At 41.2% G+C, this 11,300-nt stretch overlaps 1 protein-coding gene across 1 annotated transcript in view; it reads right to left on the bottom strand.

Moving 5' to 3' along the window:
- Window positions 1-210: 210 nt before the first annotated feature.
- LOC126234604 (uncharacterized) overlaps window positions 211-11,300 on the bottom strand; it is an 85,550-nt gene continuing 74,460 nt past the window's right edge. The window contains exons 5-6 of the mRNA XM_049943328.1: window positions 4,015-4,270; window positions 211-1,136 (exon numbers count right to left, since the gene is read on the bottom strand). Of these exons, the coding sequence (XP_049799285.1) occupies window positions 4,018-4,270 (253 nt within the window). The 3' untranslated portion in view covers window positions 211-1,136; window positions 4,015-4,017. The remainder of the gene's footprint in view (window positions 1,137-4,014; window positions 4,271-11,300) is intronic.

Raw genomic sequence — 11,300 nt, 5'->3', positions numbered from 1 at the left:
AATGGTTTGTTTGCTAGACACATACCTACACAGCTAAAAGTCATCCGTAGATTTTTCTTCATGTCGATAACAATTCATGTTAGTTACATTTAAATGTTGTTTATAAAGGGCTTCATATAGCAGTCTGTGGTAGTAGCCACATATCTACTGTACAACAAGCCTAAGAATACAGCAAGTTCAATAAAACTATTTATTTTAAGATACCATCAGAGAAAAACAGTACACATGCCACACAAGTCAACATGTCTTGTACAATATAGCTTCCTTATCAAATACATGAAAGAAACATCCTAAACAGAATTTTCATAAAATGCACTGGAAGAATTTACGATAAAATTTAAGTAAATGGAGTGTATTATCTCACTTATAATTATACAATAAAAACGTGGCACGTGTGTATACAATCATAAAGGGGACCGAGATTGTCTACATTCACAGTCCATAAATAGAAAACAAACACGGGGTGGACGATAAAAATTTCTGGGAAACAATAAATAAAACGTTTCAGTCGGTTATGACGTGACAGCATTGCCTCTTGTGCAAACTGTTTCTACCACGTGCATACGACTGTAATGTTACGAAAATTTAATGACACTTATTCATGAGGCTGTATTTTCGGCGCAGTCTCGTATGATTACAAAGGAGTAAACAGAGAAGCTTGTCCGAAACTATGGCCCTACTGTTTCTACTTCATATAGCAATGATGATTACCCAGTGATTCTTTTGTTTAACAGATTCAGGAATTGGTACATGTGACGTGTTACAGTTTTCTAAGTTTATAAATAGTAAATTACAATGATAGATGTAAAACATTTCGCTTTAGAGAAGATAGAATTAAAATTGGGACAGGGTAGTTTGAAAGTCAGCGCCGACATCGGTCAGCCGGGGTCTTGTGCGTTCGGCAGCCATCCTTCATCTCCAAACCAATGTGCGACCAACACGTCGTGCTGGCACAACAGCGAAAAGACGACTCTTCTTGACGAAATGAACCTCTTTCGAGCGGGTGCCATTTTCCCTCAGACTTCTCACACTTCATCCAACGCATATTCTCAGAAACGGTTTGCGTATGTCCATTGTTCACAGGAGGATGTTGGTAACATGTCAAAAGTATAAATGCCGACCGCGTCTCTAAAAACCTGCAAAGAACACGGAGAAACGTTGTAAGAATATATTTGTGCATTTTTCTTTTACAGACACTAACGGAAGAACAGTGCACTACTTACAAATGAAACCAAATAAATACCGTATAAGGAAAGCTAGCAACACAGCAATCAACCGCAGTCCCATTGGTTTCTTATTGCTCTTGCAGATCCAGCTTTCAACTTTGGGGACGGGCCTGCGACTGGTAGCTGTGTACCTATATTTCCTTATAACAATATATAGTCGCTGTGCACAACGATGTCTTGCGGAAGCAAAGTTGGTGAACCGAATAAGGGACAAAAACTGTGGTGTTCGTGAGAATACATGCCAACTACGTAAGCAGAAAAGGAGGAGATGATACATATGTCGGAATAGAATAACCATTATAATTTGCCAAAGTGTGTGAATGGTAAGATGCTAAAACACTTTTTAGCGTGGGAACTGCGAGATTATGTTTTACTTTACGTCGGTGACGAACTCATTAGGGATTCAATATAAACGCGGATTGGGAAAGCGTAGGGAAGGAGACCGACAGGAACCATCAGGGCATTCATCTTGATTCATTTAAGGTCATCACGGAAATCTAAAATGTGGATGCCACACAGGGATTTGAACCTCGGTCTGGCTTTTAAACAAACCAAATGGCACATATCGTCTCGAAGTCCTTCATCAAAACCACTTCACGAACGTGTATATGAGGCTGTAGGAATACACGATTTACGTTTTAAGTCGAGGGCTAACGCTAAAAATGGGCATCACAAGAGTATCTTTGGATGAACGATTGCTGTAGGAAAGAATACTGAGTCTAGTAAGAGATATTACTATTTTTGTGGATGAACTTTCTAAGTGAATGACAATATTATACAGAAAATATTACGTAACTTCGGCAACTATTACAGTGACCTCCATTTCGGTTAACAATGTTGTGTATTTTGAGTGCATAATTTTCATGAGATACACTTGCAACTAAAGAATAAAATTTGTGACCTGTCTATGATGTTATTGTTTTGCTTTTTTATTCTTGTTTGAGCCATCAGTCTTCTGACTGGTTTGATGCGGACGATTTCGTCTCCTGTGACACGGTCTTCATCTCATAGTATCACTAGCAACCTACGTCCTCAATTATTTCCTGGATGTATCCCAGTCAGTGATTTCCTCTATTGCTTTTACCGTCTACAGCTCCCTCTAGTACCATGAAAGTTATTCCATGATAACACATATCATCCTGTCCGTTCTTCCTTTCAGTGTTTTCCGTATGTTCCTATCTTCGGCAATTTTGCGCAGTGTGTCCTCATTCATTACTTTACCTGTCAGCGAAATTTTCAACATTCTTCTGTAGCACCACATCTTCAACGCCTCAGTTCTCTTTTTTTCCGGTTTTCCTATAGTGAATTATTCTCCGTCCTACAATTCCATGCTCCAAACAGACATTCTCAGAAATTCATTCCTCAGATGAATGTCTATGTTTGATACTACTAGACATCTTTTGACCAGGAGTGCCCCTTTGCCTATGCTATTCTGTGTTTTATGTCTTCACTGTTTCGTCCTTCATGGGTTATTTTGGTTTCACGGTACCAGAACTGCCTAACTTCGCCTCCTTCATGACCAAATCCTTTCACCCTGAATATCCTTTCATCACGAATTATAATCCCACTCTTAAGCCGTTATTTTAATTCTATCTTTGCTTCTTCGATGTACATATTGAAGAGAAAGAAAAGAAAAGATAGACAGCATTTCTGTCTTTTTCTGTGATACGTCAGTTTCTGACTGGTTTGGTGCGGCCCGTCAAGAATTCCTTTGCGCCAATCTCTTCATCTAAGAATATCATTTGCAACCTACGTTCTCAATGATTAGCTGGATATATTCCAGCGTGTCTCCCTCTACAGTTTTTACTCTCTGCAGCTGCCACTAGCACCACGGAAGTTATTCCTTGATGTTCGTTCTTTGATTTGCAGTCTCCTGGTTCTTGTATTGTTACTAGTCTTTCCCTATAGAGTAGTACTATTTTTTTCAGTATTTCTGACACATCCTATGAACATGTCTTGATTTTGCTTCAATTTTACTTCAGTTGTCAAGCGAAACGTGAGGACTGCCTCTGTTTCTGGATTTAGTCTTCCTAAAGTCAAAATAATCGTCATCTAGCAGTTTCTCGATTTTTTTCTCCATTATTTTCTTGTAAACTGCTTGGGTGTATGAGTTGTTAAGGTGTTGCACGGTAATTCTCGGACTCTCTTGCTCTTTTTATCTTCTGAATTGAATGGATGATATTTTTCCTAAAGTCTGATAGTATGTCTCCAGTGTCATAGAGTCTACATATGGACCTGAACAGCCGTTTCGTTGCTATTTCACCCAATGCTTTAAGAGATTCTGATGGAATGTTACCTAAGGTCTTATTTAATCTCAAGTATTGTAATTCCCTTTTACACCCGCCAGGATAGCCGAGAGCGCTAACGCGCTGCTTCCTGGAGTCGGGTAGGCGCGCCTGCCAGCCAGCCAGCCAGCCTGGATGTGGCTTTTAGGCGGGTTTCCACACACTACTAGGTGAATACCGGGCTGGTCCCCACGTCCCGCCTCAGTTACACGACTCGCAGACATTTGAACCACATTCACACTATTTCACGATTTACACTAGACGCAGACAGCTGGGGTACAATAATTCCGTCCTGGGGGGTATGGGGTGGCGGCAGGAAGAGCATCCGGCCACTCCTTAAAATTAACCATGAAAATTCCGTACTTAATCCTGCCGACCCTGCGCAATGCGGGATAAAGGCAGTAGCAAAAGAAAGAAAAAGGAAGATTGTAATTCCCTTTTACGTTCCGACTGTGTTGCCGGATTCCTCCCACCACACCTGTTAAGAGCCTCTTCCACCACACCTGTTAGAGCCTGCGGACGCCGGCGAAGGCCCAGGCGGCGGCCGCTGCGAAGGCGACGGCGAGACGGGCGCCGCCGGCGGACCCTGCAGGGGCGGAGGCGCGGCTGCAGACGGCGACGCCCAGCTGGCGGCACAGCGGCGAGTACACCTGCAGGCTGGACAGCGTCTCGCCGATGCGCTGCAGGAACATCGCCTCGGAGCGCCGGCAGCGCGCCCGGCTCGCCACGTACACGCACACCAGGAAGCCGTGCTTGGCGCTGTACCACCCCCAAAACGAAACACTCGTATTAGCCAGGCCCCTGAGTGGTGCTAGCGCCGCTTTCCGCACTTGAAAAAATTTTCATACTACCTGTCTCTAATCACTCTCCCGTGTTCCTTCGTGAGTCAAACGTGAAAGAAAAAAACAACGGTAGGAAGAAAGTATGTAGTCCTGACAGTGCAAAATTGTTTTATGTAAGAAATTAACACGTAAATATCATCTAAAGAAACTAAGAGTAAATAATAACAAAAGTGCCAGTACGATGTAACTCAGAAGTAGATGATGTGTCAGTTGAACCAATGGTGTACTTTAACTACAGCCGGCCACTGTGACCGAGCGGTTCTTGGCGCTTCAGTCCGGAACCACGCGGCTGCTACGGTCGCAGGTTCGAATCCTGCCTGGGGCATGGATGTGTGTGATGTCCTTAGGTTAGTTAGATTTACGTAGGTCTAAGTCTCGGGGACTGATGACCTCAGATGTTAAGTCCCATAGTGCTCAGAGCCATCTGAACCATTTAATTGTCCGGGGACTGTTAATATCAGCTGTAAAAACAACCATGGAAGAGGAAAAGAAAGTGCCAAATGCAGTAAGAGTAGCTGTATACCTGCAAAATACTGAATGGAGAAAAAAATTTATGGCAACTGAGGGGAAAATAAAAATGTGTCAAACAGTGACATACGCAACAGAAACTAGAGCTTAAACGAAAAAGATAGTTAGCTGATTTGGTGTAGGAGACCAAATAGCGAGGTCATCAGAATGATATTTTCACTCTGCAGCGGAGTGTGCGCTGATATGAAACTTCTTGGCAGATAGAAACTGTGTGCCGGACCGAGACTCGAATTCAGGACCTTTGCCTTTAGCGGGCAAGTGCTCTACCATGTGAGCTACCCAAACGCGACTCACACCCCGTCCTCACAGCTACTTTTCTGCTAGTACCTCGTCTCCTACCTTCCAAACTTTACAGAAGTCGTGCTTGGGTAGCTCAGTTGGTAGAGCACTTGCCCGTGAAAGGCAAAGGTCTCGAGTTCGAGTCTCGGTCCGGCACACAGTTTTAATCTGCCAGGAAGTTTCATATCAGCGCACACTCCGCTCTGCAGAGTGAAAATCTCATTCTGGAAACACCCCCCTGGCTGTGGCTAAGCCATGTCTCCGCAATATCTTTTCTTTCAGGAGTGCTAGCTCTGCAGGGTTCGCAGGATAGCTTCTGTGAAGTTTGGAAGGTAGGAGAGGAGGTACTGTCAGAAGTGAAGCTGTGAGGACGGGGCGTGAGTCGTGTTTGGGTGGCTCAGATGGTAGAGCAGTTTCGCGCGAAAGGCAAAGGTCCCGAGTTCGAGTCTCGGTCCTGCACATAGTTTTAATCTGCCAGGAAGTTTCAGCGAGGTCCTCGATCCCATCGGATTAGGGAAAGATGCGGAAGGGAGTCGGCCGGGCCCTTTCAAAGCAACCATTCCGCCATGTGCCTGAAGCAATTTAGGGAAAACACGGAAAACCTAAATCAGGATTTGAACCGTCGTTCTCCCGAATTCGAATACAATGTGCTAACCACTGCGCCGCTTCGTTCGGTCGTAAAACATAAGACAAACTTCAACTGTAGTGGAAATGAAGAAAATAAGAAAGATCCAGGGAGTAACCATGTGGTGAAAAGAAAGCTGTTGATAAGGGAACAGTGTCGAATATAAAATAGAAATAAAGCAATGAAGACAAGAAAAAGAAATTGGGAAGACGTGTGAAAAGATTGGACACTTGAAAACTAGCTAAACTTTGTAAACACGCATGGTCGTGAGGGAAACGACTACCTTGAAGAGCACTCAGGAGATCGAGGCGCAGTTGGTCCAGCACATCCACGAAATGAGGCAGTCAGGTGGGAGCAACCCTACTCAGCAGAGAAGGAGAAGAAGAAGGAGAAGAAGAAGGAGAAGAAGAAAAGCAAAACGTTAACGCGCCTAGTCCACGTTTAGGTAGCAATAATTGTCTTGACGCTAAAAATCAACCCGAATCTGCGGATTCGAAACGCCTTCAAACTATCCACTAAAATCTTCATTAAAGCGTGACTGGGAACGTCACTGCAGCATAATGTTGTTTATAAAACAGCTTTTCGGTCTCTGTCACAGGAGGCCATTATCAGGGTGATTTGTTAACTCATACAGGATACAGCACCCTCTTGGGGCAGCTTGTCAAGTGACCGAAATAGTTTTGTAAACAAAAAAACTACGCAGTTACATACATTGAAACTTTTTATGGAGGGGACAAAGATCACAGAAACTTATACTTGCATATATAAATGTTACCATAACGTCTTCAGTGGACTTAAATATTTGCCGAGAACTATACAGGGTGTATCTAACTAATAAACGTAATAATTTTGGTTTTTGATGAACGGGAAATTCAGAATGCTTTTTTCATACTTTTTCATAGATGTTCAATATGCCCCCCTTGAGATGCACGGCATATGGCAGTGCGGTATTCAGATTGTTCCCACATTGTAGATAGCATGTCTTGAGTTACAGCTTCCACAGCTGTTGTTATGCGATGTCTCAGGTCATTCATTGTTGTTGGTAACTGAGGCACATAAACAGAGTCTTTTATAAACTCCCGCAAAAAATTATCACGTATAGTGAGGTCCGGTGATCCTGGAGGCCAGTACTATAAGGCTGAGTCATTTGGTCCAGTACGACCGATCCATCGTTCAGTAATCTTTTGATTTAAAAACTCCCACACTTTCAGATGCCAGTGTGGCAGTGCCCCGTCCTGTTGAAGTTGTTCGAATAGGTCTCCAACTGTTGAAAAAGAAAGTAAGAGTGTTCTCGGCAAAGAAAAATGGATCGTGAAACTGCACAAAACACATTAAATTTTGGAGAGTCCTTCACATATAGTACAACTTCATGTGGTTGTTCCGTACCCCATATTCTCATATTATGACGGTTCACCTTTCCATTTAAATGGAATTTTGCCTCGTCACTAAACACTAAGCCACGAACGAAATTACAGAATTCGACACGTTGTTGTTTGTCACCTTCGCGAAGAGCTTGCAGTAGCTGAGTTTCGTATGGTTTGATGTGTAAACGTCGACGCAGCACATCTCAGACGGACATCGAGGGCATGCTGAGCTGTCGAGCTGCACCGCGAGCGGATTTCTGCGGACTGCTTGTGAAACTACGACGGATGCGTTAGATGTCTGTGAAAGATACTCGGGGACAGCCCGGAGATTTGCCTTTACACAAACAACCTGTTTCTCGGAATTGTTCATGCCATTGTCTAATGCTCTGTGTTATATGAGGAAATACACTATACCTAGTCCTAAGTCACACTGAACGATTATTACTAACCCGCACTGCGCAAAACTTAGAATACAAAACGCTTTCTGTTGTTCCGATACCAGTTTACTAGAACTGAAGTGGGCGCACACTGCTGTTACTTAGCGGGAATCATGTAACACTCGAGAGTTTGCTCTTTTCAACAGTACGTTGTTCACGCATTTATCTCAAATAACATAATAGTTATGATTTTTTTTAAATCGTATGATTCTTTCTGATACACACTTATATCTTCGTGTGATTACGTACGTGACCAGTCAGCGCAAGTGACTGCCTTTCGAAGTACCCGGTTTCAATCGCGGTACTGACAGCGATTTCCTTTGGTCCATTCAGACTCGTAAGACTAATTCAAGAGTTCTGTGATTGGAAGCAGCGGCTCCAAAGTTTGCAAAGCCGTCAACGGCTGGCGGAGTGGCATTTTGACCCCATGCCCGTCTGTACCTCACCCAAATGACGCCACTGGCTGAGGGTGACACGGCGGTCGATCGGTCCCGATTGGCCAGTCGGAGGCCAGAACGGCGGAGATTTTTGTTTACACATCCTTAGGTGAATGAACACAGGGACGCCAGAGGACGAGAAATACGGCGCGAGTAAATGGTTGTTTCAGCAATTCGTACTTGAAATCTCTCAGTTCTTCTATAGCTCAAGCACCTCTGTGGACAATTGAACTACTGAGAGCATTATTATTATCTTTGTTTCTTTTCTCAGACGTTATGTCTGGTCAAACATGGAAAGTGATGCGGACCTTGATCAAGCGTGACTTCCTTTTAACTGTACGGTATATGTTACATTGCATTTAGGAACTTTCGGGTAATTGAACATATATCAATAATTGCGGATTTCTGTAGTTGTATATATAAGTTTGGATGTAGCTGTATTGCATTGATGTACTGGTGGATATTGTGTGGTATGACTCCTATAGTTGATAGTATAATTGGTATCATGTCAACTTTATCCTGATGCCACATGTCCTTGACTTCCTCAGCCAGTTGGATGTATTTTTCAATTTTTTCTCCTGTTTTCTTTTGTATATTTGTTGTATTGGGTATGGATATTTCGATTAGTTGTGTTAATTTCTTCTTTTTATTGGTGAGTATGGTGTCAGGTTTGTTATGTGGTGTTGTTTTATCTGTTATAATGGTTCTGTTCCAGTATAATTTGTATTCATCATTCTCCAGTATATTTTGTGGTGCATACTTGTAAGTGGGAACGTGTTATTTTATTAGTTTATGTTGTAAGGCAAGCTGTTGATGTATTATTTTTGCTACATTGTCATGTCTTCTGGGGTATTCTGTATTTGCTAGTATTGTACATCCGTTTGTGATGTGATCTACTGTTTCCATTTGCTGTTTGCAAAGTCTGCATTTATCTGTTGTGGTATTGGGATCCTTAATAATATGCTTGCTGTAATATCTGGAGTTTATTGTTTGATCCTGTATTGCAATCATGAATCCTTCCGTCTCACTGTATATATTGCCTTTTCTTAGCCATGTGTTGGATGCGTCTTGATCGATGTGTGGCTGTGTTAGATGATACGGGTGCTTGCCATGTAGTGTTTTCTTTTTCCAATTTACTTTCTTCGTATCTGTTGATGTTATGTGATCTAAAGGGTTGTAGAGGTGTTTATGAAATTGTAGTGGTGTAGCCGATGTATTTATATGAGTGATTGCTTTGTGTATTTTGCTAGTTTCTGCTCGTTCTATAAAGAATTTTCTTAAATTGTCTACCTGTCCATAATGTAGGTTTTTTTATGTCGATAAATCCCCTTCCTCCTTCCTTTCTGCTTAATGTGAATCTTTCTGTTGCTGAATGTATGTGATGTATTCTATATTTGTGGCATTGTGATCGTGTAAGTGTATTGAGTGCTTCTAGGTCTGTGTTACTTCATTTCACTACTCAAAATGAGTAGGTCAATATTGGTATAGCGTAAGTATTTATAGCCTTTGTCTTGTTTCTTGCTGTCAATTCTGTTTTCAGTATTTTCGTTAGTCTTTGTCTATATTTTTCTTTTAGTTCTTCTTTAATATTTCTATCATCTATTCCTATTTTTTGTCTGTATCCTAGATATTTATAGGCATCTGTTATATCCATCGCTTCTATGCAGTCACTGTGGTTATCCAATATGTAATCTTCTTTTTTAGTGTGTTTTCCCTTGACCATGCTATTTTTCTTAAATATGTCTGTTCCAAAAGCCATATTTATATCATTGCTGAATACTTCTGTTATCTTTAGTAATTGGTTGAGTTGGTGATTTGTTGCTGCCAGTAGTTTTAGATCATCCATGTATAGCAAATGTGTGATATTGTGTGGGTATGTTCCAGTAATATTGTATCCATAACTTGTATTATTTAGCATGTTGGATAGTGGGTTCAGAGCAAGGCAGAACTAGAAAGGACTTAATGAGTCTCCATGGTATATTCCACGCTTAATCTGTATTGACTGTGATGTGATATTATTTGAACTTGTTTGAATATTAAGTGTGGTTTTCCAATTTTTCATTACTATATTTAGGAACTGTATCAATTTAGGATCTACTTTGTATATTTCCAATATTTGTAGTAACCATGAGTGGGGTACACTATCAAAAGCTTTTTGGTAATCAATGTATGCGTAGTGTAGCGACCTTTGTTTAGTTTTAGCTTGATATGTCACCTCTGCATCTATTATCAGATGGCTGAAGACGAGTGCTTTCGGAGAGACGGCCATTATTTTGGTTATTGTTTTGCTTTTGTTTCACAGTAAAGTCATTTTGTTTAGTTTAATAAGGCTTATCCTTTCATCCCTCGGTCCCGCAGTGTCTAAGCCCACACACTTTAGCAGCTATTTGGACGGTGCAAAACTTTTTATCAACTTATTATGAAAGTATCCTTAATGTTTCGTGTGTTAAAGTAGGATCATATTTCTATTTGCCGAAATTTTAAGGCGTCATCATTTATTCTTGATTACACTTTCCCGTCTTATTTTAAGAATTTTAATTTCTCACTCAATTTTTTGTAAGAAAGATTATAAACATCTTTTTTGAAGATACATGCTAATGGAATCTTTTTTAATTTCAAATATACCGGATATTTTTGATTTACTGAGGAGTTTAGTTTCCTATCACAGCCTTCGACAGCCATTCGTGGTCCTGTGCAACTAGTTAAAAACATTCCGTAGTTCCGTCGGTATACTAGGATTTTCCATCCATTGATTGACCACAACGTAGGCTATGAATTTTTTGAGATTTTCTCCACTCAGCATTTCCTCCATTATTATCATCCATGCTTCATTGAAACTGTTTGTTGGAATACGCATCACTGCAGTACATATGCAGCAAAGCAGTAGGACATCTTCTCTATCCATGTATTCCTCTGTTAACTCCGGTTCTTGCATTTTCCTCAGAGATATAGCTTGAAGTCAAAACGTCAGCCAGAAAAGTATGTTTAGGGAAACACAGTTTTCATAGATTTAATTGAAGACTTTGCAAAGTCAAGCACTACAATTTTCAGCGCCCAGGCAAACATTTTAGTTCTGAATTCAGAAAAAAAGTGTTTCTTCAGTATTTTGACTATTGTCTAGGAACAAAGCAAATAAAACAGAAAATACCTTCGTCTGCTTCCAAAGTCAACGCGTATGGTGTACAGCTGTTTGATCTGTCAAACGTCTCGTCTGTAAGAGCAGTTCCACTTACACACAAGATTTTTCTCCGTTTCTTCACAGTAGCAGGCTTTGTTA

Source organism: Schistocerca nitens, chromosome 2 (genome assembly GCF_023898315.1).
Source record: "Schistocerca nitens isolate TAMUIC-IGC-003100 chromosome 2, iqSchNite1.1, whole genome shotgun sequence".
Lineage (NCBI taxonomy): Eukaryota > Metazoa > Arthropoda > Insecta > Orthoptera > Acrididae > Schistocerca > Schistocerca nitens.
The sequence above is the reverse complement of the archived record's forward strand: the minus strand, read 5'-3'. Positions and strand labels throughout refer to the sequence as shown.